Source organism: Pongo abelii, chromosome 1, assembly GCF_028885655.2.
Source record: "Pongo abelii isolate AG06213 chromosome 1, NHGRI_mPonAbe1-v2.0_pri, whole genome shotgun sequence".
Classification (NCBI taxonomy): Eukaryota; Metazoa; Chordata; class Mammalia; order Primates; family Hominidae; genus Pongo; species Pongo abelii.
Window position 1 is genome coordinate 218329507 of NC_071985.2, and position 27910 is coordinate 218357416.

Here is a 27910-nt window from a genome sequence, read left to right on the forward strand (position 1 = left end):
TAGAATTTTATCTTCTTTTAGTTAAAAAAAATAATCGTACCACAGAATGAAGAAGTAGCTTTTTTTTTGTGGGGGGGAGTCGGGGAGAAGGGAAGGTGAGAAGGGGGAAAAAAAAAAAAGCAAAAAGCCCAAAGAAAAAAACATTTTATATTCATCTGTATAAACATATCCGCTAAGGCAAACGCAATCCGGGGCCGAGGCTGCTGCGCTGGGCTCAGTGCCTCCTAATTTCTGCAGATTCTAAGGCCAAAAAATAAAACCTCTGCAAGTCCGCGTAGCTGCGAGGACTCCTGGGGCATTTTACTAAAATAAAGAGTTATCGAGTTTAAAAAGCAGTGACGCCGTTATGACACACACTGAAAGTTGCATAACTGTGGCCTTGAGGGCCACTCACTTGTTTGGACTGAGTGACGGTCACAGTTTCACGACACAGCAACAGACACCACACACAGGCACACGTATGTCAGCAAGCACGTGGGAAGCTGTGGCTGAACCAGGCCAGTGGCGTGGGCCTGACCACGGCCTGTCTGGTGCAGGGCACCAGGGGGTTGGGGTCCCCATGCTTCCTCAGGGGGTGGGCATGACAGGCAGTTCGCTGGTGACAAGGCAGTGGACATCACTTGGGGAAGGATGGCGGGAGAGGGCTGGACAGGCCCCCGCTGCCCACCGCCTGGCGCATGCAAACACACTTAAAGCACTTCTCGGACGCTTCTCGGAGAATCAAGACAAAACACTCGTCTCCTTCCCTAGGAAGGCGCCAGTTCTTCCTCCCACCCCACTCTCTCCAGAGCCCCCTGAGACCCTCAGGGTGTTCTGGCTGGGGTGCTAAGCAGCGGTGTCTCCGACCCCCAGAGCCTTCCCTGCCTGTGATCCCACGGCATGCCCGGCAGGGGGTGGGCCTGTGAGGTAGATTGGCACAGCTGCCCCCACACCCTGCCTGGCTGGGCCCCAGAGATCTGGGGTTCTCCAAGTCAGCATGGGGTGCTGGGGGCCTGGGTCCCTTCACCAGAACAGAAGTTCCCCACCCCCTCTCCCATTTCAGTAGATGGAAGAGGCAGAGGTGGAGGAAAAGGCCCTGGGGAGGGGTCCCCTTGTGCCTCCAATAAGCCCCTTGAGTCCCACTCTGTGGGGGCAGCCCTGATTCTCTCTCTTCTGCTGTCTCCCAGCCTGGAAAGGGGCTGGCAGGGGGCCCCAGGGGCGGTGCGGCCTGCTGGAGGAGGGCAGGGGTTCCCAGGTTGGGGGGACAGGGATGTGTGGAGGGCAGGCACATGGGGCCGGGAGGGACCTAGAGCCAAGAGCTGGGCCCGGGGCAGTGCTGGAGCAGGCAGCGGGGCAGTTAGGGGTGCAAGAGAGCCCAGGGATTGCCAGGGAAGGCCAGACCAGGCAGGGAGACAGCGCCAGTGTCTCGGCCTCGTGAAGAGTGGAAGGGAGCGGGGAGGGGCCGGGCTACCTCCATGAACCCCTGAACTTGCTCCATTCACAGACATTTTCAGGTTTTTAGTAGTGGTCCCATCAGACACAGGCAAGGATTCAGGCTCGGCCTCCCATGCGCCACCCTCGCCCACCACACTGGGGCCGGAGCAGGGCGGTTGGCTGCAGCCCCCGCTACTTAAAGGTGGACTGCAGCTCCTTGAAGGCCGCTTTCCGCTGCTTCATCTCCTCCGCCTGCTTCTTCCTCTCCTCCTGCTCTGCCTTGATCTCCTCCTCGAAGCGGCTGGACACATTGATGGCCTGGACCTGCGGGGGCATGGGGGTGAGGGGGTCAGGGCTGGATGGTGTATGTTGGAGGTTCTCTGTGCTACAGCTGCTTTTTCTTTTTTAATTTTTTTGAGATGGAGTCTCGCTCTGTCGCTCAGGCTGGAGTGCAATGGCGCAATCTTGGCTCACTGCAACCTCTGCCTTCCAGGTTCAAGCAATTCTCCTGCCTCAGCCTCTTGAGTAGCTGGGATTATGGGTGCCCTCCACCATGCCTAGCTAATTCTGGTATTTTTAGTAGAGACGGGGTTTCACCATGTTGGCTGGTCTCGAACTCCTGACCTCAGGTGATCCACCTGCCTCAGCGTCCCAAAGTGCTGGGATGACAGGTGTGAGCCACTGCACCCGGCCTTATGATTGCTTTTCCTGGGGTCCCTTCTGGCTCAGGCTTCTGCTGAGTCCTACCCAGCAACACAAACAGCTTGACCTCACCAGCTCTGGCCCTGGGTCAGGCACTTCATTCACCTTCCTGAGTCTCAGTTTCCTCGCTTAGAACCTGGCACCCAATAACTCTGATCTTATGGAGTTGTTGAGAGGATTGAAAGACAGAACGTATACTCTGTGGCTGCTGCAGAGCAAGGGCGCTCGAAGGGGGTCGCTCAAGCTGCTGCCATCCTGATCCTCTGCTTCCTGTCTGGGGAGCCCAGCGGCACACCCAGTTCCACTGATGAACCCTGAAAAGTTCCACCAATGCTCCGAAGCCCAGAGGGAGGTGGGAGGCAGTCTCTGGAAGGAATGTTCTTAGCCAGGAAAGAGAGAAACAAGGTGGGAGAGCTGGGGCCCTGGGTGGGCAGGACCCAGGAGCCTCTAGATCACAGGTGTCTCCTCCATCTGAGAACCTGCTGAAAGGGGAGGGTATTGTGCATGCAGGTGGTCTTTGAGCCCCCAGGCTTCCTCCCAGGCTGGGGCTGGTGGGATTGGTGTCTACCGGGGACCCTGGAGAGCCAGTGCTGTGTTTCTGGGCCTGCCCTCCTAAGGCCCAGTCCTCTGCGTTACCGGCTCAGTGTGCCACGGCCAGGGCCAGGGCACCTCAAGGTAGTCCCTGTCCCCTTTTCAAGAGTACACCCCCCTCACCCACCCCTTGGTGGCTGCCAAGGATCTCAGCCAGGAGTGGGAGGAGACAGAAGACAGAGCATGTGGGCCTGGCCCAGCCTGGCAGGGAGTCAGCTCCCATCTCTGTCTGCAGCCTCAGCAGGGACGGGAAGGGGACGTATTAACTTCGCACCAACCCAGGGTCCCCTTGTCCTGGAGCGTGGGTCAGAGCACCCCTCGGGCTCCTCACCTTGGCCTCAAAGAAGCTCTTGGCCCCCTTGACGCCCTCACTGGAGACGTCGATCTCGGAGAGGCGAGCCAGCACGCACAGCCCGCTGTCCTCCTGAAGCTCCCCAGCTGCTGCCTTGCGGAAGATCAGGAGGAACTGCAGTGGGGAGAGAGGTGCGCGGTGTCAGCAAGGGAGGGAAGGAGGGGAGCCGGAGTCCCTGGTCGCACCCAGGCCCCAGCCTCAGGCCTCCGCTGCAGAGAAGGACTGGGGGGCAGTGAGCTGGGTCTCGCCCCTTGTTGCTCCTGTGCTCCCACAATGGGAGGTGATATGACTCATCTGCCACCCAGGATGCTGGCCTACTGCAGCCCTGCCCCGCCCACACCAGCTCCCGACGACACGGCCTCAGCCTACTTCTTACCTCTGTCTCCCGCTGTTGCCCAGTGAACCTACTCTGAGTTCCATGTATCGAGTCCTTCAGGTGTCATGACAGAATGAGGGGGCCTCTGAGACAGTAAAAGACATGCCCCAAGTCTCAGCGCCTGAACGTGTCAGAGGGACGGAACTCTGCTCTCGAACTCTAAGCTGTTACCCTGCACTGCCCACACCTCCCGCCCAGCCACTCGCACTCCCCAACCTGCCCCTGCCACCTCTCTCCTTCCCTGTATCCTTCATGCTTCCTGCCAGACCTCCTGGGCCCCAACTGGGCCTCGAGTCCCCACACCTAACCCTGTGCTTCCTGGGGTCCATCCCTGTGCTTCCCGGGGTCCAGTATCATCACTGTCTGGCTTGGGCCTCCATTTCCTTCCCTGCGAAACCGGCTTGCCCCTAGCTCCTGTCTTGGAGTAAGATCCTGGGCGTGAAGTCACCCAGTGCCGTGGCCCTCTTCCTCTGCATCACAGCCCTGATTTCCTTCTGTGGTGTCTCCCCCCTCTACACTTCCAGGAACCTTCGTGCACAGGGCCTTTCTCTACCCCAGAGCCTGCACAGGATCAAGTATACAGAAATCGCTCAATATATGCTCCCTCTGTGAAGGAAGGGATGTCCCTCCCTCCTCTTCCTCCCTGAAAGGATCTCAGGACCCTCCCTGGTGCCTGCTCTAACAGGCCCTCTGAAGCCTCACTCAGCCAAGCAGCAGCTGCTCACAGCTGCTGTTCAATGGCAATGTCATTCATTCATGGACAAAGGGTGGGGGTTGGTCTCTCTCGGGCCACCAGCTCCTCAGGTGAAGCCCTTGGTAGGGGAGTGGGGCTGGGGGCCGGGCTTACCTCCCGGAAGCTCAGCTTGCTGTCAAAGTCCTCATCAACCTCCTTGATCATGTTTTTCAGGCCCAGATGGGTCTGAGGGGCCCCAAGTTTCTCCATCATGAGTTTTAGCTCCATCAGGTCGATGAAGCCATCCCGCCCGGCATCATACCTGCAGACGCAAAAAGAGAGGACATCTTGGCACTGGCTCAGTCAGAGAGGCCGCAGGCTTGAGTGCAAGGAGACTGGGGAATTAGAGGGCACCTCCCACCAACCATATCATCCCGTCACTGCTGGAAGGGATCTCAGTCCAGGCAGAGGACCCATATGTGGCTCAGCTCCTGCTTGGTCCCCTCTGATGACGGGGAACTCACCACAGGGCCTGGCAGCCTCCTGCATGTAGAATAGCGCTAACTTTTGGACAAGCCTGAGGCACAAGGAAGCTGAAATGACAGGCTCCGTGTGCTGAATGTGATGGCACAGACAGTGAGAAGGAATTCTCTGGGGTTTTTTTTTTTTTTTTTTTTTTTTTTGAGACGGAGTCTCACTCTGTTGCCCAGGCTCGAGTGCAGTGGCTCAATCTCAGCTCACTGCAGCCTCCGCCTCCTGGGTTCAAGCGATTCTCCTGCCTCAGCCTCTCAAGTAGCTGGGACTACAGGCATGCATCACCACACCCAGCTAATTTTTGTGTTTTTAGTAGAGACGGGGTTTCACCATGCTGGCCAGGCTGGTCTTGAACTCCTGACCTCAAGTGATCCACCCACCTTGGCCTCCCAAAGTACTGGGATTACAGGCGTGAGCCACCGTGCCTGGCCGAGAAGGAATTCTCAATACCATGGCAGGGTGGATCAGGCTCTGAGCTGAGCACTCAACACCTCCATGACCAGCTGGCTTACTAGCATCTGCATGGGCGCTTGGGGGACATCTCACCCTCACCCTAGAGGCAGAACCTTGCAGGCAAGGGCATGGTTTCTCAACCTCAGACCTTAAACAATCTGGACAGAACAAATCCTTGCCGTAAGGGCTGTCCTGTGCATTGTGGGACGTTTATAGTAGCATCCCTCCTGAGTTGTGACAGCTAAAAATGTCTCCCAGACATTGTCAAATGTCCCCAGCGGGATGAAAGCATTCCCCGTTGAGAAGCACTGGAATAGGGGATGTGACGTGGGTGTGGAAGGCGGCCTCTTTCCATGTGATAAATGACTCTTCTTACTCAGCACCCTCTGTACTGGGGGGTCTATTTCATGCCCCCCAGCTTGCCCTAGGTACTGGGAAGGAGGTTAAAAAGCACACGGTAGGTGCTCAAAAATGTGTAATGAAGAAATAAGACGTGAAGAAATGAAGGGGTATCTAAGGCAGGGCCTCTGCCTTTCTCGAGGGCACAGAGCAGAAGGGGGGCAGGAGGCAGGGCCAGGTGGCAGGAGGCGGCCTGGGTGTGTTCAGGGAAGCGTGGTGCAGTGCCTGCAGGGAGTGGCGGAGGTTGGCGGGGTGATGGGGAAGCCGGGAACAAGCATCGGGCGACAGAGATGCCTCCCCTCCGCCCTGCACGCTCAGATTCTCTTTTTTTCTACCACCAACAACCTGGCAGAGACAGGGGTGGGGTTGGGGGCAAGTCCCTCTTGACTGGCTTCTGTGTAGTAAGAGTCTAGGTGGCCTTTCTGCCTGTTGCCTGGCTGGGAAGGCACCACTGGTTCCTGGAGCACACAGCCTGGTGAAAGAGGGCGAGGCGCTGTTTGCCCAGCTGGGCTCTCTTATCAACCAAACACCTGCCCTACTGGTCTCTGGGAACAGCGTGTGAGGAAGACAAGATGGGGGCTGGGGAGAGTGATCCCAGAGTTGGTAACATGGACTTTTCCTTTTTTCTTTTTTTTTTTTTTGAGACGGGGTGTTGCTCTGTTACCCAGGCGCAATCACAGCTTACTGAGTCTCTACCTCCTGGGCTCAAGTGATCCTCCCGCCTCAGCCTCCCAGGTAGCTGGGAATGCAGGTGCATGCCACCATGCCTGGCCAATTTTTGTATTTTTTTGTAGAGACGGGTGTCAATATGTTGCCCAGGCTGGTCTCGAACTCCTGGGCTCAAGCAATCCTCCTACAGCCTCCCAGAGTGCTGGGATTACAGGCGTGCACCACTTTGCCCAGCCAAAATGGGTTTTTCTGCACCTTCTTTAGGTCCTTGAACTGGCTGGGTGACAGTGCTGGTGACAGCAGCGCAACACAGGGGGCTGTGTTCCAGAACCCTATGTCCCGGGCGCTTGAGCTTCTGCATGAATATGTCTCATTTCTGCACCTTCTTCTGGGCTCCCCAGCTCCCTTCGCCTTCTCTAGTTAGGTGTACTTTGAACACCTAATAGCAACCATGTACTGAGATCTGTCTTTATGCTGGGAACTGCTTACTTTACTTAATCCTCCTAATAACCTTATTTTACAACCAAGGCTCAGAGAGGTTGAGTGACCCACCCACAGTCACACAGCAGTAAGGAGGGAGCTGGGCTTCCAGACTAGATCTGCTGGGCTCATAAACTTGCACATTTGCTCTGTACCCAGCCCCTCCCCAACGTGTCCTGGGGCTGCTGCAGAACACAGACGGCTGCCTGGAGCGTGAGGGGAGCATTTGTGCGAGGGGTATAAATAGTTCACGAGCCAGTGAGTCAGTGGTTGGGAGTGACACAGCAAAGATGGGTCTTGGGAGCCCTGGAGGGAACACAGGGTCCTGAGGCCTTCTGCCCCACTGATGGATGAGGGTTGGGGTGGAGGTGGATGGGCCAGCAGCCCCTGTGGGCAGTGGCCACCTCTGTGGCAGTAGAAGGTGTGGGACTCAGAGGGTCAGGCAGGCCAAAGCTGCTGTGGTCCAGCCTCCACCTGGAGCTGGAGGGGCTCTGGGGGGCATAGTGGAGGCCCCTCCTGCCATCTCTGGACCCTGTTTGCTGCCCGGTGGAGGGCCGTGCAGGGGCACCTGGTGAGGGACTCAGTCTTTCCTGAGCCAAGTCACAAGGACTCCCCTCCTCAGTGCCCCCCAGGAAAGCAAAGCCCCTGCCGCTTTCTGACCCTGGGCTCCCATGAAGGTCAGCGATGACAGTCAGGCTCTGGAGCCAAATTGCCGGGCTCCTCAGCCACAAAATGCAGCATCTCATCTTTTTTTTTTTTTTTTTTTGAGATGGAGTCTTGCTCTGTCACCCAGGCTGGAGTGCAGTGGCGCGATCTAGGCTCACTGCAAGCTCCACCTCCCGGGTTCACGCCATTCTCCTGCCTCAGCCTCCCGAGTAGCTGGGACTACAGGCGCTCGCCACCACGCCCGGCTAATTTTTTGTATTTTTAGTAGAGACGGGGTTTCACCATGTTAGCCAGGATGGTCTCAATCTCCTGACTTCGTGATCCGCCAGCCTCGGCCTCCCAAAGTGCTGGTATTACAGGTGTGAGCCACTGCGCCCGGCCAAAATGCAGCATCTCTTAAGCTGGGGTGCATGTGCCCCTCAGGAGACATCTGGCAATGTCTAGAGATGTTTTTGGTTGTCATACCTGAGGCGGGGTGGAGGGGGGATGCCAGTGGCATCTGGTGGGTGGAGGCCAGGGAAGCTCCTATAGCTCACAGCCTGGCCCCATCGCAAAGAATGACCTGGCCAGCTGGGTGCAGTGGCTCATGCCTATAATCCCAGCACTTTGGGAGGCTGAGGCAGGCAGATCATGAGGTCAGGAGATCAAGACCATCCTGGCCAACATGGTGAAACCCCGTCTCTATTAAAAATACACCAATTAGCCAGGCATGGTGGCAGGCACCTGTAATCCCTGCTACTTGGGAGGCTGAGGCAGGAGAATCACTTAAACACAGGAGGTGGAGGTTGCAGTGAGCTGAGATTGTGCCACTGCACTCCAGCCTGGGTGACAAAGTGAGACTCTGTCTCAAAAAAAAGGAATGACCTGGCCCCAAGTGCCAGTGGTGCTGAGGCTGAGAACCCTGCTGCAATGGGGCCTCTCTCATGGGCCACTGTGAGGAACGACTGAGCCCATCCCTGTCAAGCACTCAGCACAGCTCCCAGCACACAGAGCTAGCTGCATAAATGGCAGTTGCCGCCACTAAAACAAGACTGAATCACCTTCACTAAACTCCCAACGCGCCAGCACTTTCCCTTTACAACTCCTGTGCTCAGCAATCCTCCAGGTCCGGATTAGGTCAGGAGGGCTGTTATCGGTGAGGCCACGGGTCCCATAACCAGCAGGTCAGGGGTTCACGCCCCAGCCCCTGGGTCCCCCCAGCTTTATTTATTGCTCAAGTGCATGGGTTTCTTCTGCAGCCAGGGGCAGCTCAGTTTCAGAGGAAGTGCAGATAAAGTGTCCAAACTTGGATGGAAACGTGGGCTGTGGATCCCTCTGTCTTTGGCAGCTCCCAGGCCTGGCTGGGCGGCAGCTCCCAGGCCTGGCTAGGCCGCAGCTCAAACCACGATTTGAACGGCCGCCTCTATCAATCAAGGGCCAATCAATTACTGGGGCTGGGCTCCATCCAGGGCAGGCTCTGGCACCCAGGGGGACAATATAGGGGCTGGCTGTGGTGCCAAAGAGTCCATCACCAAGAAGAGGTGACGGCGGCTGTGAGAGGCCAGGTGCTGGGGTGGGAGGTGAAGACCCCAGAGGTAGCCATGGAGGAGGCCATTCCCAAGAGACTCCTGGAGAGTGGCCATCTGCCCTGTGCCTTGGGCACTGATGTGGTCTAGTGCAGGGGATCAGCCAGGTTCCAGGGTCAACCTGATTGAAGATGGCCTTGAGGGTTTGTGGTTACATCAACTCCGCTGAGACTGACCTGGGTCCAAACCCCAGCTCTGCCACCTGCTGGCAGAATAACCCTGGTCAAGTCACCTAACCCCACAGACCTCAATTTCCTCATCTACATCATGGAGATCAAAGAACTCATCTCAGGATGGAGGCAAGGATTAAAAGAGACAATACAAGCAGACTCTTGGCACAGAGCCTGGTCCACAGGAAGCACTTCATACATGCCTACTATGATACTAAAAACCAGTTATTATTATTCCTAACATCTACCTTTAAGATTATTAAAGAGTAAATGAGGCTGGACGTGGTGGCTCATGTCTATAATGCCAGCACTTTGGGAGGCTGAGGATCACTTGAGCCCAGGAGTTTGAGACCAGCTTGGGCAAGACAGGGAGACCACATCTCTATTAAAAAAAAAGGGCCAGGTGCGGTGGCTCATGCCTGTAATCCCAGCACTTTGGGAGGCTGAGGCAGGCGGATCACAAGGTCAGGAGTTTGAGACCAGCCTGACCAACATGGTAAAACTCCGTCTCTACTAAAAACATAAAAATTAGCCAGGCATGGTGGCACGCACCCGTTAAGTCTAGCTACTCAGGAGGGTGAGGCAGGAGAATTGCTTGAACCCAGGAGATGGAGGTTGCAGTGAGCTGAGATCATGCCACTGCACTCCAGCCTGGGTGACAAAGTGAGACACTGTCTCAAAAATAAATAAATACAAAATAAATAAATAAAAAATTAGCTGGGAGTGGTGGTGTATGCCTCTGGTCCCAGCTACTAGGGAGGCTGTGGTGGGAGGATCACCTTAGCCCGGGAGGTTGAGGCTGCAGTGAGCCCTGATTGAGCCACTGCTCTTCAGCCTGGGCAACAGAGTGAGAACCTGTTTAAAAAAAAAACAAACAAAAAAGGAAAATGAAAATGAGATTACAGATATAAAATGCCTGGCACATAGTGAGTCCTTAAAACCTGTTAATTTTATCATCATCATAATAGTTGTTATATTGAGAAGTTTGTGTGTGTCACATATACACATCATATACTTCACATATACAATATAAAAAGGGTGATGATATTAGAAATAATGATAAAAAACACACTGGCTTCTGCCACAGGCTCCAGTCCTGATTGGTGGTACATGGCTGGGAGGCAGGGCTTGTGGTGGCTTGGCCTGGAGGCAGGGGTGGACATGATGAGCCAGGGGATCCCTCCAGCATGACCTCTCCTCTGAAGGCCCACTTTTCCCCTACTAGGCCTGATGCAAAGCCCCAGCATCTCTGGGAAGTGGGAAGACAGATGGCCGCTGGACAGAGCCCTTGAACAGGGAGAGAGGAGCCTCAGAGAGTGAGGAACCTTCCCTCGGGGTTGGAGAAAAGTGATGAAGGGGCTACTCTCATGGTGCCGGTGTGTGTGTGGGACAACTGGCAGCACAGGAGAGAACGAGGTTCCATGATGGCTGGAAACAGGCATCTCCCGGGCTAGAGGGCTTCTCACCCACCATCCCTTCTCCCTGAGCTGGAACTGAGGTTGCAGGTGGCTTAGAGGATCCAGAAAAAGAGAGGTCAGCCCGCAAGATCCACCCAGATGGCCTGGTCTACTCGTTTTACATTACGTAGGGAAACTGGGGCCCAGAGTGGGTAGTGACCGGCCCAGGGTCACACAGCCGGCAGATTGCAGGATTCCAACAGCTGGAAGTTTTCTCCTCCCTGGGCCCCCTCTCTTTTTCCTGGTCCCATGGAGGGTCCCACATTCTCAAGCTTGCAGGGCCAGTGGAGGCTGGACTGAGAGCCCAGCTTGGTGCCTGTTTGGGAAGGCCAATGCCATTCGGCAGGACTGGCAGAAAGCACCCAGCCTGGGAGCTCAGCACTTTTCTCCAGCACCGGAGGGAGGCTGCAGGGCCTGGCACCGTGCCTGCATTCCTATCTGCCTCCCCTTGAATAGTTCTCGCCAGGGAGGGCTCAGCAGCTAGCTGCACCCTGGATGCTGGGGACAAAATCCCCATCCATCCCCCTCTTGAAAGTGGAGCAGCCAGTTACCCCCCAGGACGACCCCTTCCCTTTGGGGTGAGCATGGTCCCCAGCTGGTTGCTTCCCTGCACCTGCCCCTCTCCCCAGTTCTGATAACCAGGGAGTCACAGGAGTAGGCAGTGGAGGCGTCAACCATGCGTAGTGCAGATGTCCCAGCCTTGCATCCAGGTGAGCCCCACGTCATAACCTACCATCATTCCTGGCTACTCTGCTGAGCACTTGCTATGTGCCAGGCACGATGCCAGGTGTTCTGCATCAGATCCTCACAAGAAGTCTATGAAGCAGCATGAACATGAACCGACAAGGAGACTGAGGCTCAGAGGGGAAGCGACTTGGCCCAGGTCATAGGTGACAAGGGTGTCGCTGGGCTCTGAACCAGGCCTGATCAAACACATGCACTCTTAACGACTATGCTATGCCCTGATGCCTATCGGGACACAGCAGAGAACTTCAGGGTTGGAAGGGATATTGGAGGCCATCTTATTCAGTCCTTCCTGAAAATCAGATTCCTGATGCAGTTTGTTGTTTAGTACCTTGAATACATCTGAGGACAGGAAGCTCATTGCTTACTTACCTAAGGGGGCCCATCTTGGCTTTGGAACTATTAGAAAGTTGCGGCTGGGCACGGTGGCTCACGCTTGTAATCCCAGCACTTTGGGAGGCCAAGCCGGGCGGATCACAAGGTCAGGAGATTAAGACCATCCTGGCTAACACGGTGAAACCCCATCTCTACTAAAAATACAAAAAATTAGCCGGGCGTGGTGGCGGGCGCCTGTAGTCCCAGCTACTCGGGAGGCTGAGGCAGGAGAATGGCGTGAACCCAGGAGGCGGAGCTTGCAGTGAGCCCAGATGGCGCCACTGCACTCCAGCCTGGGTGACAGAGCGAGACTCCATCTCAAAAAAAAAAAAAAAAAAAAGTTGCTCCTTGACCAGGCGCAGTGGCTCATGCCTGTAATCTCAGCACTTTGGGAGGCTGAGGCGGGCGGATCACTTGAGGCCAGGAGTTTGAGACCAGCTTGGCCAACATGGTGAAACCCTGTCTCTACTAAGAACACAAAAATTAACTGGGTGTGGTGGTGCATGCCTGTAATCCCAGTTACTAGGGAGGCTGAGGCAGGAGAATTGCTTGAACCTGGGAGGCGGAGGCTGCAGTGAGCCAAGATTGTGCCACTGCACTCCAGCCTGGGTGACAGTGAGACTCTGTCTCAAAAAAAAAAAAAAAAAAAGAAAAAGAAAGTTGCTCCTCATGCAGGTCCCCCCAAGCTGCACTGCACAGTCTGATGGCAGAAGGAAGCAGAGTCATCGCAGCCACTGCACACGGGAAGGTAGGAGCACAGGGGACCCCCATCCCAGGCTTTGCCGATGGCCCCTCTGGGCATGTGGGTCCCAGGAGGACAGACAACTGGACGGAGTGGGTGTTGGGTATGGGCTCAGGAGCCCTCAGGCCCCTCTGGCTTCCCCACTTCCTGCATGTCCCCACCCCCAGACCGCCTGACTCATATGGGGAAAGCCCAGCGCTCGCCACTTCCTCTAGTCCTATCTGGGAATCTCACACTTGATCTGTTGCCCTGGGTCAGCTAAGTGGGGTATGGGGTGGGGGGAGAAAGAGAGAGAGAGACAGAGAGATAGAGAGATAGAGAGCACACAAGTGTGGTGCTTGGGGCTCCCCCACGGAGGATAAAGAGGGAAACCCCAAGTAATTTGCTGGGGGACTCTGAGGGCTCAAGGGCATCCTAACCTGGAGTTCAATAACCTCACACTGCACCCGCGGCACTCCCTGCCGGCCGCCCCCTTTCGCTTCTTGCTCTTCATAATCATTATTGTTATGATAGTGATTATAAAGAATATTTATTGAATGCCTAATATTAACATAACCCAGTGTTTATAATGTAACTTAATCTTTACTCCATTCATCTTATCCTCTTAAGCTCAAACAAAGTCACCTGCCTAAGGATAACCTTAGGTCAACCTCAGGAAGTGGTGGGAAGACGGCTGTGCGGGGACCTGAGCTGCGGCTTAGCGCTTCTTAAACGTCAATGTGCACAGCTGGTGAAGCTGGTTACAGTGCGGATTATGGGCTGGGCGTGGTGGCTCATGCCTGTAATCCCTGCACTTTGGGAGGATGAGGTGGGAGGGTGGCTTGGGGCCGGGAGTTTGAGACAAGTCTAAACAACATAATGAGACCCCATCTCTACAAAAATAAAAAAAAATTAGCTGGATGTGGTGGCATGTGCCTGTAGTCCCAGCTACTCAGGAGGCTGAAGTGGGAGGATCACTTAAGCCAAGGAAGTTGAGGCTGCAGTGAGCTATGATCGTACCACTGCATTCTGTGTGGGTGACAGAGCAAGACCCTGTCTCTTAAAAAAAAAATGCAGATTACAGTCTGGTAAATCTGGGGTGGAACCTGAACATCTGCATTTCTAACATACTCCCGGGCGGTGATGCTGCTGGTGTTTGGGCCACTGTAAGGGTTCAGAGGACTTGGAGCCGGGGAGGCCCAGATTCAAATCCTGCTTCTGCCCCTCACTAGCTGTGTGACTTTGGACAAGTCACGTAACCCTTCTGAAAGCCCAGCCTCCTTAACTGTGAAATGGGCGAGGATAATGTTGCAGGATAAGTAAGGACTGAACGGGAGGCAAAGCATCTGGTTTGAAGCATCTGTGGCTCAGAACTCCCCGGGCGGCCCGGCTCCCATCTGGCCACACCTTTCTGGCACTGACCCCTGCTTCTCTGCTGTCCTTGAAAAGCGGAAGTCAGCCAAGGAGAAGGCTGCCCGGCAGTCAGGGGAACTCAGCTGCTCCAGGGTGGGCGGACCTTCCCTGCTGAGGCTGCAAAGTGACTCTGCCTCTGCCGGCGGGGCTGGCCTTGCAGAAAGGACCTCTGACATCCCCTGAGGCAGCAAAGCCTAGACTCTCACAGTGGAAGCCAGTCCAAGCCACCAGGCCTTGGACCCAGGTAGCATGGAGGAGAGCGAGGACGCCGGAGAAGGCAGGAAGGGCGGACCAAAGAGGAACCAAAAGTCCTGGGCTGGGGGTGTGGGGAAGGAGAGGTGACTCAGAGGCTGATGCATAGCGGAAGTGGGAGGAACGGAGTAAGGACCGAGGCCGGGAAATCCTCCCTCCCCAGGGGTGCAGGGCATTCTCACCACCCACTGACCGTAAGCTGCCGGCGAAGGACCCCACCTCTCCACCTCTCTAAGGCTCTGGGAGGCTCCCTCAAGCCCCAGCCACAAACACGCCTTCACTTGGCCTCCAGGAGCTCCTTGCAGGAGGATCTGGTTCTAATCCTGTCACTGCCACTTAATATAATCTTAGACAAGTGACAATCGCCTTGAGCCTCAGTCTCCTCATCTGTCAAATGGGGATAAAAATGATAGTATCAGGCTGGGAGCGGTGGCTTTCATCTGTAATCCCAGCACTTTGGGAGGCTAAGGCGGGCAGAACACTTGAGGTCAGAAGTTCGAGACCAGCCCGGCCAACGTGGTGAAACCCCGTCTCTACTCAAAAATAAAAAAATTAGCCAGGCGTGGTGGTGTGTGCCTATAGTCCCAGCTACTTGGGAGGCTGAAGCAGGAGAATCACTTGAACCCAGGAGGCAGAGGCTGCAGTGAGCCAAGATCACGCCACTATACTTCAGCCTTGGCAGCAGAGCGAGACTCCATCTCAAAAAAAAAAAAAAAAAAAAAAAAGGGAAAACAAAGACAGTATCAATCTCATTGTGCTGGTGTGAGAATTCAATTCAATTCTCTAAATAATATACATAGGCTCCTCCAGGAATGGCTAGAACTAGTGGCTCTGTTTAACAAGGAGGGGGCACAGAGGTAGGGGGCTGGCTACAAAGAGAACATCAGCATGGTGTCATTCATGAGAGCCTTTGGTCCTCATGGCAGAAATAAAGAAAAAAACCTTCCACTGCTAACCTTGTGGGTGCATCCTCTCTACCCCCAAACCTCTATACATGTTTGTTCTATATAAGACTGTAAGCCTCTTGAGGGCAGGAACTTGATTCATTTAATTCTCTGGATCTTGTAGCGCAAAAACTTAATAAAATATCTGTTGGAAGAATGATCACATACGAGAACCTTATATTTTTCAAAAACATCATCTATCATGCAAACAGCCCAGACACCATGATGGGCTCTTCACAAAGACTCAGGGTGTTTTTATACCTAATCCTCAGAACCTTACCAGGTAGGTTCTTGAGCCCCAGAGGAAACTGAGGCTCAGAGATGCTGAGTCCCCTGCCTGGAGCAACCCAGCTGGGTGGTGGCAGACGGGAATCCCCGTTGTGCACCCTCCAGAGCTGTTGTTTGTTCTCCCCTTTTTTGTGCCACCTGCCTTCCCTGTAACTAGGTGATAATGAATTCATTTCTCCCTTTTTGTTATTTATCAAAGCCATATGTAGCTGTCAATCAGAGTGGCTGTTCAGCAGGAGAGAAGGAGGGCTCTAACCCTGGGTCCTGTCACTAGGGCCCAAAGCAAAGGGTTGTCGACAACCTGGCAGACCTGGAAGCTCTGCTGGTGGTTAAGTGGAGGCAGCCAGTGGGCATTGTGGAGCTGCCTCTGAGCCAGCCACAGTGACCGCTGCCAGGGCCCTATGAGGGGCCCAGGAGAGGGTGTATGCTGAGCTGGGGATAGTGGTAACAGTCATTTAGTAACGACTTGCTCTGTGCCAAGCACTGGGCTAAGCGCCGTACAACAACCCTGTGATGTGGGTCCCCCTGTCCCCTCTGTTCCAGGATGAGGAACAGAAGCTCAGAAGGGCTCCATGGCCCACAGCTGTATTCAAACCCAGGGCTGCAGACTCCAGAGGCCCTGCCAACTGCGTCCAGGAAGGGCTCCTGGGACAGGTGTGTCCCCTGGAGGTGGAGGGGTGGAGAGGAGGGCAGGAGGCTCCCAGAGCTTGTGCAGGGAACAGCTGGCCAGAAGGAAAGGAAAGCCTGCCTCTCTGACGCAAGGTGTCCTGAGATGAAGTGGCTGGGGATGACGGTGGGGACAGGGCCTGCAAGGCTGGGCTAGGCGGGAGACAGGGATCTAGGGCATCGTCCTCAGATTCCGCGGCAGGTTCAGAATTACACGGCTGCCTACCTTTCCGGCAGGTCTCAACTTACAAAATCCTCCAGAGCCCCCCCCTAGGCTGTTGTCAGCCCAGGGGTGGGCACTCCCGAGGCTCTCCAGGGCCATTCTACTTGCCTCTCTGACAGGAGGGTTCCAGAGCCAGCCCTGGAGGAGCAAAGAGAGGGAGGGAGCAGCTGGGGAATCAGAGATGCTGGATGTAGCCTGAGGCCGCAAGGGGAGGGGGATGGAGAGTCCTGGCTGTGAGGGCCAGGGAGACGCAGAGCCTCCTCGTGCCTGGCACTGGGCCAGAACTCTAAGTGTGTCATGTCCTCTGAGCTCCACCCTGAGACACCGGGACCACTCTCCCCATCATACAAGGTTTCAGCCTCACTGAAAACCTCTCCGTAACCCTGAGCAAGTCACTGCCACACCCGTCTGGGTCTTGGTTCCCACTTCTGTCAAATGGGGAGAGGGGTTGGAGTCAACCCTCCAGGTCTCTCTCAGGAGGAACCTGAATGACTCTAGGTGTGAGACCAGTGATGGCCGAGAGTCTGTCTATCTTCCCCCATCCCCTCTCTTCCCCCTCGATCTCCAGCCTCAGGAAGTACCTGCTGAATCAACACGGATGGGTGGGCCAGAAGGCCCTGGAAGGCAGTCCCAACATCCAGAAGGGCTCAGGACTCCTCAGACATACGCAGGTCAGGGCTGACGGACCTTTGGGGGTCATGAGGGATAGCCTGCTCCTTTTACAGGTGGGTAGACTGAGGACCAGGGAGGACAAGCAGACTAGGATGGAAGCCCAGGTTCCTCGCTCCTGGCCCGCAAGGAAAGGCCGGCTCCCATTCTCCTGCTGACCTCACGGTCTCCTGCCTCCTGCTCCGGTGACTGGCCTCCCAGGAGGGCAGGCTCCCCTCCTCCCTGCCCTCTGCTGTCCCCAGAGCCCTGGCTCTGATGCCCTGGCTTTGATCCCAGGACCCTGCTTGGATCCAGGAGGCTGCAGCCCCACTCGGACAGCGGAAGCAGAACGGGGGTTTGTCTTCCACGAGAGCCCGTCTGTTGGCGGTGGGGTTGGGCTCGGTTGGCACAGTGAAGCCTTGTTTCCTTGAATACACAATCTGCAGCTTTCCACCCTCACCCAGGCCCTGGCGGGCAGCACTTGCTTCCCTAGAGGTCCAGCTTCCTGGCCCCTGCCTGCCCCATCAGCCCTCCTAAAACCCTGGCAAGAAGTGCTGGTGCTGGGGGTAGCTTGGAGGGGTCCAGCTCCCCTCAGTCTCCCTCAGAGTACCTCTCATCAAACTAGACCAGAAACAGCCTATGTAAAAAAAAGTGAGTTTGCTGTGCAAATGAAGCTTCCAGACTGTTCCCTCAGCCGTATGCCACTTCCAACCAAACTGCAGCCTCCCAAGTCCCGCTCATTTGAAGTGTCTGGGTTCTCCCAGAACAGCTCCATCTTTGTTTTGGTGGCCAGTGGGCAGGGAAGCTGTGGAAGCCCAGGAGAAGGCAGGCTCTGGGGGAAAGGAGAGACTGGGGCTGGGGGTGGGGACATGAGTGGACAATCCGCCACGAACACGGAAGCGGGTGTTGGAGAAGGTTTTCCAACGTGAAAGCGGATGTCTGTGATGGGAAACCCAGAAGGGGAAGAACTTGGGATTTGGAGTCACAGACCTGGGTTTCAATCCTGGCTTTATCATTTTCTAGCTGTGTGGTCTTGGCAAGTTATTTAAGACTCCTCGTCTGCACAAAGGTGACGAAGAGCTCTGGGTTACGGGGCTGTTTGAGGGACCTGGTGAGCGCCTCAGCACTATCAGCACAGGGATCTCCGTGGTGTCTGAATCAGCTCTGCATTCCCTGATGGGGGCAGTGACAGACAGTGATCCATACCCACCCCTGCGTCTGCAGTGACTGACAGTGATCCATACCCACCACTGCGTCTGCAGTGACTGACAGACAGTGATCCATACCCACTCCTGTGTCTGCCCACCCGGGAGCATTCAAGTTACTCTTCCAGGAATCCTGGAAATCCTGCTCTCCCAATCTCGCCAGTCTTCCACTGGGAAGAAACTTTAGAAGAACTCCAACGAAACACCGTGGCGTCAAGGAGGTGGGCGCCCTGGGACTTTCTTGAAGAGATTCAGGGCCCTGGGACTTTCTCAAAGAGGTTCAGAGGGGCCGGGGGTCAAGGACTTGATTTTCCCCCAGAAGGACCTTTGGAAAGTATGGGACTCCTCAGCCACCCCCAACTGGGAACCAGAAATCCTTCCCCCTGCCTTGGGGCCAAATGCAGAAGCTGCTGCAAGCTGTGGTGAGTAGGGGCAGAGCCTTTCTCAAACTGTGCGGTTGCAAAACGCCCCTTCCTGGGCTTCCGGCTTGATGTCTGGGCACTGACAGCTGCATGTGGCTGAGGCTGACACCCCTGGTCTGCCCCCACCTCCTGCCCAGCCAAGCGGGAGCCGGCCTTGCGGAATCCCTCCCTCAGCCTTGGGCTGCCTGTGCCGGGTGGGGCTAGACCTCCTGGCTCACCCCCAACACTCAGCCTCAGGCCAGTTCTATCCCCTTCCAGAACCACTCCAGACCAGCACCCAGATCGTGGAACAGAGGCTGTTCCCTCTCCAGGAGCCAGGGGCAGGGGGACAGGGAACAGGAGGTGGGGAAAGGTACCAAAGGGAGGGGCACTGGCACCTTCCCCATCCCCTGGGCACACACATAGCTGGGAGAGAGTGGCTGTGCATCTTAGACCCAACAGAGTGGGACCCAGGGATGGGCCGGAGGGAGCTGGGCCCTCTCTCTCTAGCCCCTCCACAGAGACACTAAGATTGTTTTTGTGGGGGGACAGGGGGATGAGCCCACAGGCCTAGGGGTGCCCATCTACCCTGGTGAGGGCACAGAGTGTGGAATCTGATGGAATAAAGGGTAGGGGTGGGGGTAACAGGGCAAGTCACGTAGGAAGGGGCCCCTTTTGACTAGGGTGGGTGTGGGACATGGGGGGTTCCTGTGGGGAGGGAAGGGGATATATGGAGTGGGGAGGAGAGATGGGGGGCCTTGTGACAGAAGCAGGGGAGCGGTGACTGCAAGCTGCTGGATGCAAGGGGGTGGGGCGGGCAGGAGGGGGAGGGAGGCCTTCCAAACCCGGACGGGACTCGGCCCACAGAGACGACTGGAGTGAGGTTTACACCAGAGGGGGAACAGGGGCCGAGGGGTCCCTTCCTAGGTAGACCACTTGTGAGTGAAGGATTTGGGTCCTGGCTAATGAGTGGGTGGGGATGGAAAGGGCAAGTCTTTGCCCCCAGTTTGCTGGTAGACGCTAAATAACTGGAGAGGAAGTTGGGGGGACCCCTGCCCAGAACCCACCTTCAGGGAGACCTGAGATCGCAGAGGAAATGAAGAGACCTTAAGGGAGGGAATGTGGTTGGCATGTGGTGTCGAGGGGCACTGGGGTGGGTGTCTTTGGCCAGCGTGTGTTGGGGTGGGGGTGGGGAACGCGAGTAGCTGGGATCGGGGAAGGAAGGCCGCTGGGTCCTCAGCCTCGGTGTGTGCGGTGTGGGGTGGTGGAGAAGCCCCACTAACAGGGCGGGGGGCCCCGGACCCACACGTGTGGGGGTGGGGGTGGGGCTCGCCGGGCCTGGCGATTATCTGGAAGGAAGCTTGGGGTCCCCCACTCTGTGGACGCGTCTATGGTGTACCGGAGGCAGCACAAATACGAGTCGCCACCGCGTGCCAGGGGCCGGGGATCCCCCAGACTAACGTGCGTGGTGAGATGCCGGGTCTCGATCTGGAAGGGGCCGCGGGGTCCCCAACCCCGGTGCGTCTGGGTTCGAGGAAGCTTGGCTGACGGCAGGGGTCCCGGGGCGGAGCGGGATCCGGGGATCGGGGGGTTCGGGGCCCGAGACTGGGTCGCGGGGCGGGCAGGGGGCCGGGTCGCGCGGGCACTCACTGCTTGAACATCTTCTCCATGTCCTTGATCTGCTTCCTGGAGAACTCCTTGAACTCGGTGTAGGGGTTGAAGACGCGGCGGCTGGGCGACTGGGGCTCGCCGATGCCCTGGTTGAGGTCTGCGCGCCGCAGCAGCTTGGCGCTCAGCTCGCAGTCCGCGCTGCCCAGCGCCTCGGCCGCCTCGTCGGGCGCCCCCGCCGCCGCCGCCGCTGCCCCGTTCAGCCCGGGCTGCTCCGGGGTCTCGCCGCCGCCCTCGCCCTCCATCTGCAGCCGCCGGCTCAGCTTGGTGGCCAGTTCGTCCGTGGCCATGGTGGCCCGCGCGGCACTCGCCTTGGCCGGGCCCCTGCTCGCAGCGCAGCGCCGCCGGCCGCGCTCTTCCTCTTCCTGACACTCCCCGGGCCAGGCACCGCCCCCGAAGGTGGGACTTGGGCCCTGGCGGGGACCGTGCGCCCCGCCCCCGCCCCCGCCCCCGCGCCCGGCCCCGGGCCCGGGCCTGCGCGGCGTGCGCGTGATCGCTCCCGGCCGCCGGGGGTCGAGTGTACTCTGCGCGCCCCGCCCGCCGTCGTCTGCCCCCCGCGAGGCTGGGAAGCGCGACGGAAAGCCATGCCCCTCTTCGTGCCCACTGTAGCAGCTGAGCGGGAGGGGTCCGGCTGGGGGCCCGGGCCCGGCGGGAAAGAAGAGGGCTCCTCCCCCGCGGCTTGGGTGAGGAGTGGGGCTTGCCGGGGGGCGGGGAGCGAGGGGGGGCGCCGCCCCACCCCCTTCTCCGGAATCCCCACGCCGTGAAGTCATAATCCTGTGTCTGTGACACCCTGTCGGTTGCTATGGAAACGACTCGCTGTTAAACACTGGCGTTCTCAATGAGGGTTGCAGGGGTTCCGAGGCGGACCTGGGGAGCAAAAACCCGTTTAGGGTGAACCGTGGCGGGCGCCGATGGCCTCTTGGAAGAGGACAGACTAGCAGCTGCGAGGGAGATGGGACTGGGCTTCACCCCTGAAAGGGCCCCTGGAGACAGCCGGTGAGGGACAGGGGAAGGGGCTGGTGGTCCTCTCTCCCGAGGCCCCGCACCATCACACGGATGACTTGGCAGAATAGCTGCTGGGCCAGTGTTGTCACCTGTGACTGTACTTTAGGGAAACTCACAGGGAGATCATGATGTCGCCATTTTGATGGGGTCCCCAGAGGAGAGATGTCCTCCCCCATGGCTCCTGGACAGGACTGGGGAAAGAGTTCAGATAAGTATCTCTGTGGTCTGGGCTGTCACCTTACAATTGCACAACTCTGGACTTCCAGCATCAGAACCACTGGGGCCTAGGTTAATAACACAGATTTCCAGGCTCCAATTTGGACAGACAAAACTGATCTCTGGGGTGGGACCCAGGAATCTACGTGTAAACAAGCACCCAGGGGAGTTCTGCTCACTGAAATTTGAGAATCCCTGATTTAGAAGGAGGACTATGCTCTGTGCATGTTCTCTGAAATGTTGGGTCAATCAGGACGCGTCTACTGAAACTGCTCCAACCAGCCAAGGTGCAGAGAAAAGATGCGTGCAGGGCCCCAAAACCAGTGTGCTCTGGAGGCAGGGAGCTCTCGAGAATGTAAAGCCAGCAAGCTGTTACAGAGTGATTTGCACAGAACAGACACTCAGTTGATATTTGTCAATTTGCTGTGTTTAAGAACACTGCTGAATTAATTTAAAAGGTATTTTTAAAAGAATGAAATTGAGGAAAAAACCTGCAAGGTTCAGAAAATGTGAAGTTCTCATTTACTTGTTTATGAAATTGTTTTTGAGTCCAATAAAGATGCTCAGCTAAAATGATTTTTTTTTTAATCTCAGAATTAAGTTTCTCTTAGTTTTGGGCAGTTTGGTCCAGCTACTTGCAAAAGACAGGCTTCCATATCTCCTGTATGCAGCCCTGAAGGACCCAACAGAAGTAAAATAGTTATTTAAGGAATGTAAAGGACTAGGGACAGGATGCAGATTAAAATGTTTAAGATGATGTCTGCAGATGATGTTTGTAGATGCTTAGGTTTGTTGAATTCTTAGTCTTCCTCACAAAGCAGCTACTTACTTTCAAGACTCTAGTGAGCCTCAATTTACTCCAACTTATGATTTCCAATGGTTCTGCATAAAACTGGGTTGCCGTTTTATGAAATTGTTTGCATCTGCTTGACGTGGGCGCAAACTTCACAGTGAGGAGATAATGTGAGGGTTTTGCCTTCTTGCAAAACAACTTACATATATATGTGAAAAAACTGGGGTTGGGGTTTGAATTATGTGGACTGCCTGTGCGTAGTAAGCTCGCTGGTCAGTTACCTGTGTGGCTTTGTGTGGACACAGCTCTTAGGAGGGAGGGTGGGGGAATTCCTGCTCATTATCTATAGCATCTTGCAGGAGGGCTGCTGAACGCCGAAGCCTTACAACTGTTAAACTCAGGCAGAGCTCAGGAAATGCTGCCCGGATGGGTGAGTCCTTTTAACACCTCTTGGGCTGATTTTTCTCACAGGTTTTCGGGGTTTGCAGAGCTCTGAGACTGTGACCACACGGTGAGACCTCAAGCTGCCCAGTACTGTGGCCCCATTTCAGAGGCCTTGGGCCTGGGGCAGAGGTGGACACTGGGGCTGCCTTTTACTCCAAGTTTTTTTCTTCATTGGTCATTGGTCATCGGGCTCCAAGAAAAGCACTTTTTCAGGAATCAAAGAAGCAGTGATGGAAGGAAAAGCAGAGAAAGCCGATGAGCCCTGAATGGAGGTGAAACTTCCAGGAAATATCACTTGCCTCTTGATTAGGGGAAATCACTTTTGAATGACCCTGAGTTTTGTGCCCCAAGCGCAGATTCTGGCAGAAAGAAACGATCTGGACTGATGACACACTACAGCATTTGGTCATGTGGAAAGAATGATCTTCAGGAAAAATCACACCCTTGGCAAAGGCTTTTTACAGAGGCAAGGGCGAGCCGGCCAATTCTGACAATATTCCAGTGGCAAGGGAGCCAGGCTGACTTAGTCATCATTACTTGTGTTTCTTCTCTTCCTCCCACATCTCCTTGTATAACTGTCTTTTGGGGAGGGGTGAAGTGATAGTAAGAAAAACAACAGCACTTTGAAAAAGGGACGGGGGGAGAAACAAGAATGGGAGAAAGAGTTGGGGAGAGCTCTTGGGTGATGGGGAGATAGCACTGGGGACGTTCTGAAGCCTGACAGAACTGCGTGGTCCCTCCAGCTGGAGATGCTGGGAAAACAGGAAGGGATTCGGGAGATGGTGGAGATGAAGTTGGCTCATGAAATGCAGGGCTCCCTTAGCACTTTACAAATACCACTCCACAGTCATCAGGAAACCCTTGATGGATGGAGAAAGATGCACAGAGATCAAAGTTCAGGGGCAGCACCAATATTCATTTGGGGCAATTGGAGTGAGAGCAGCACAGGATCACAGCCTGATTTGGCCTCAGAGGCTTTCTCATCTCTTGCAAGATCTGGAAGCCATGCAAAAGGTGTCATGGGGAGAGGCGCTGATGTCAGGCATTTATGGGACCACTGAGTGGGGGCAAAGAGGCAGGAGAAAAAGCCAGTGATGATGGGTCGACAGCTGCAGGTAGACCCATTTGCAGGTTATTAAACACTAGCTTATCTATTCAGCTCTTTTTTTTTTTTGAGATGGAGTCTTGCTCTGTCGCCCAGGCTGGAGTGCAGTGGCGCAATCTCGGCTCACTGCAACCTCCACCTCCTAGGTTCACGCCATTCTCCTGCCTCAGCCTCCCGAGTAGCTGGGACTACAGGCGTCTGGCACCAGGCCCGGCTAATTTTTTTGTATTTTTAGTAGAGACGGGGTTTCACCGTATTAGCCAGGATGGTCTCGAACTCCTGACCTCGTGATCCACCTGCCTTGGCCTCCCAAAGTGCTGGGATTTCAGGCGTGAGCCACTGCGCCCGGTCCTCCAGCTCTCTTTTTGTGGTTATCTTAGACACTATGAATCTACTTGAAAACCAAGACGATCGATCCTTCAAGTGAGCTGCAGGTGTCCACCTGGGCGTGTTTTCTGCTTCTAAGCCACAGGCAACTCGGTGTGCAAGTTTAACACCCTGATAGGCCCTAGCCTTAGCTCTGTTTTAAACTCCCAAAAAGTGTTTTTGTGTTTGTGTGCATGTGGGGGAGACACCTTAAAATCCAGCAGTGCTGTGTCCACAGTGCTCTCCTGGGCCCCTTCCAAAGATGGGAATAATATGGGCAGCTGGTTTCGATTTTTATACTTGCAACAGCTACTCTGTGAAAGCGGTGTGCAGCAACAGCCAGGCAATCCGGACATACTTATTAAATGTGCTGGGCACTGGGCACTGGGCACTGGTCCTGGAATTCTCCTGGTTGTAGGCAAGCTGGGGGACAGGGAGGTGAGAGCTGGAATAGTCATTTTGAAGTGTGATATTTATTGGACCCCATACTAGGTGACTGATGGAGAGGGCTACCACTCTTCTAGCTAAACTCCGCTCTGGTTGGGACCCAGCAATTATTTTCCATAGCGAATTGTTAATAAAATATCTGTTACTCCCAACACAACCTCCTGGGGGAAGGGACCTGTCTGTCTGCTTCAACTTTGGATCCTCAGTGCCCACATCAGGATACTGGCCTGAGGTGAGTGCTGTAGAAATAGTTGTTGAATGAATGCATGAGGGCCTGCTCTGCCTGAGGGCTGGGGACAGATTGGGTGTTTTCTGTGTCCCCTCCAGAGCATCCAGTGACCCAGTTTTAGGTCTCAAGGTCACTGCCAAGAAAGAGAAGCTGCTAAAGTGACACCTCTGTGCACCCACATGACTTAACACAAAAGTTAACAGGAGCTCTTCAAAAACAAGCCTCTCAAGTGTCTGTCTCTTGTTTTCCCTGAGGACAGCATCAGTGGCATCAGATAGGGGTTGGGGCTGGGTGACCTGCTGGTCCTCAGCCATCACTGTGGCCCAGAGGTCATTTAAGTAGCTCTCTGCTGAGCAGACAGGCAGAGGGAATAGATGGAAGGTACAGGTCAACACTGCGTGTGGTCACCGCGAGGACACCCCAGAGCCTGGGAAACAGACAGGGACATCGTAAAACCAACACATAATGGACCAGTGCAGAGACAGGTAAAACCAGTCAGAAGAAATAGCATGGTGCCTAGCCCAGGGACACCTGACTTAAGGTATTTTTGTTTGTTTGTTTTGTTTTTTGAGACAGGGGTCTCTCTCTGTCACCCAGGCTGGAGTGCAGTGGCATACTCACTGCTCACTGCAGTCTCAACCTCCCAGGCTTAAGCGATCCTCCCACCTCAGCCTCCTTAGTAGTAGCTGGGACTACAGGTGTGCACCACCACATCCAGTTAATTTTTGTATTTTTTTGTAGAGGTGGAGTTTCGCCATGTTGCTCAGGCTGGTCTCAAACTCCTGGGCTCAAGCGATCTGCCCGCCTCGGCCTCCCAAAGTGTGGGGATTACAGGCGTGAACCACCACGCCTGGTTGACCTAAGGTATTAACTAAGAAAGCAGGTGATTCTCAGGGGGGCTGTGAAAGCAGCATGCCTAAGGGAAGGGAACGTACCATGAAGGTGTTGTCTTTTGAGGCTCAGTCCAGGAGAAGCAGGTCTTTTAGACCCAATGACAACGCTCCCTAGTGTGCAGGTGCATCTCTCTGATGACAAAAGGCAGTGTGATTGTGATATTTTATATATATAGTTTTTGTTATTGTTGTTTTTGGGACAGGTCTCACTCTGTCACCCAGACTGGAGTGCAGTGGTAAGAATACGGCTCACTGCAGCCTCAAACTCCCAGTTTCAAGCGATCCTCCCACCTCAGCTTCCTGAGTAGCTGTAACTACAGGCATGCACCACCTGGCTAATTTTTCAAATTTTTTTGTAGAGACTGGGTCTCACTATGTTGCCCAGGCTGGTCTCAAACTCCTGGGTTTAGGCAATCCTCCTGCCTCGGCCTCCCTCAGTACTGGGATTACAAGCGTGAGCCACTGCACCAAGCTGTATTTTGTTTTTTGTCCACGGTTCCCAGCTTATAACGCCCATGGCCCTTGTTAAAGTAAACACGATCTCCCTCCCTGACATTCTTCTACCCTCCTTTCACCTGCCCGCAGCAGGACTCTAATCTGATTCTGGGTGTAATCTCATTGCAGAGAGGGGTCCTGCTGGATACCCTGGAGGAAGGAATGCTACACAGAGGCCGATAAGAATTTGAACAGACAGGCCTTGCTGGGTTTACATCTCTTTTTGTCCAATCCCATTTTGACACAGTTGTCCATGCTCCAATCATGCTTATCCAATGAAGTTTCCATAACAGGCCTGAGAGGACAGGGTTCAGGAGCTTCCGGACAGCTGAGCAGGTGGAGGGTCCTGGAGGGTGGTGTGCCAGGGAGGGTGTGGAAGCTCCGCCCCTTCCCCCATACCTTGTCCTATGCATTCCTTCATCTGCATCCTTTATTTTATTTTTTTTGAGATGGAGTCTCGCTCTTGTCGTCCAGGCTGGAGTGCAATGGTGCGCGATCTTGGCCCACTGCAACCTCCGCCTCCCAACTTCAAGCGATTCTCTTGCCTGAGCCTCCCGAGTAGCTGGGATTACAGGCGCCCACCACCATCCCTGGCTAATTTTTGTACTTTTAGTATAAATGGGGTTTCACATGTTGGCCAGGTTAGTCTTGAACTCCTGACCTCAGGTGATCTACCCACCTCAGCCTCCCAAACTGCTGAGATTACAGGCGTGAGCCACAGTGCCCGGCCTGTATCCTTTATAATATCTTTTATAAACAACCAATCAGTAAATGTGTTACTCTGACTTCTGTGAGCTGCTCTAGCAAATTAATCAAATCCACAGAAGGGTCATGGGAACCCCAACTTGAAGCCTGTCGGTCAGAAGTTCCAGAGTCCTGGACTTGTGACTGGTGTCTGAAGTGGGCAAGTCTTGGGGACTGAGCACCCAGCCTGTGGGATCTGATGCTATCTCCATGCAGATAGCAATGGAATTGAATTGGCGGGCACCTGGCTGCTGCAGAGCTCATTGCTTGCTTGGTGGTGGAGAGAGGTCTCCCTCCACATGTGGTCACAGCATCTTCTGTCTGTGTTGATTGCCTTTGATGTTGATCGAGAGAACAGGAACAAGCACATTGAATGGTGTTCTTTTTTCCCCATATTCAAAGTGGTGTAATGGTTAGGAGGTGGGTTTGGAAATCCCAGTGGGGTGACCTTGGCCAAATTACCTTTCTGGCCTCAGTTTGTCTATAAAATGGGATCCTCTCAAGCACTCCTATCTCTTCCTGGAGTGCTTGAGAGGATTCAATGAGAAAATTTAAGGAAAGTGTTTACTGCAGTGCATGGCACATAGTAAAAGCTCAAAAAGGTCTCAATGATGAAGATGACAATAATCTGGCTTCTAGGTTGTTATGTGGCAGGCAACAGCTGTGCAGATCCTAATAATCTACTCTGGGTGACAATTTAACACAGGGGTTGGCAAACGTGGCCCACTTCCTGTTTTTATAAATAAAGATTTATTGAAACATGGCCATGCTCATTCTTTTACGTATCATGCTGCACTGCTAGAGTTGAGTGGTGGTGATAAGACACCTATGGTCAACAGAGCCCTTTACAGAAGAAAGGATTTACTATTTGGCCCTTTACAGAAAAAGTCTGTCATCTTGTCCTCATTCATTAGTAGACAACCAGCTGGTTCCTGGACTTCCTTGAGGAAAGTGCTATATTAAGCAGTTGTGGGTATAAAGTCTGGGGTCCGACACTTGCTCTGTGGCCTTGGGCAAGTTACTTACCTAGTCTGGGCTCATCATTTTCACAGGTATAACAGGAGTCATGACATGGTGGGGATGAAGTGGGAAATTGTCTGGACCACGCTTTGCATAGTGTCTCAT

The 27910-nt window shown here is 54.8% G+C and overlaps 1 protein-coding gene and 1 long non-coding RNA gene across 3 annotated transcripts; one reads left to right on the forward strand and one right to left on the reverse strand.

The window, feature by feature from the left end:
* Positions 1-20777, reverse strand: EFHD2 (EF-hand domain family member D2). 2 transcript variants are annotated; one of them, XM_054541379.2, is made up of 5 exons: positions 20031-20777; positions 16235-16264; positions 4282-4429; positions 3038-3172; positions 1-1737 (listed from the first exon to the last, which is right to left on the reverse strand). In XM_054541379.2, the coding sequence occupies exons 1-5, from the start codon at positions 20336-20338 to the stop codon at positions 1606-1608; spliced, it is 753 nt and encodes a 250-aa protein (XP_054397354.1). In that variant the 5' UTR covers positions 20339-20777; the 3' UTR covers positions 1-1605. The 2 variants fall into 2 exon arrangements, with proteins under 2 accessions (XP_054397354.1, XP_002811498.3); XM_002811452.6 differs by lacking the exon at positions 16235-16264 and having other exon boundaries at positions 20031-20759.
* On the forward strand, positions 20706-27548 carry LOC134759891 (uncharacterized). Its single transcript, XR_010136772.1, has 2 exons — positions 20706-24656; positions 24752-27548. It is a non-coding gene; the product is annotated as an uncharacterized LOC134759891 (long non-coding RNA).
* Positions 27549-27910: the final 362 nt, after the last annotated feature.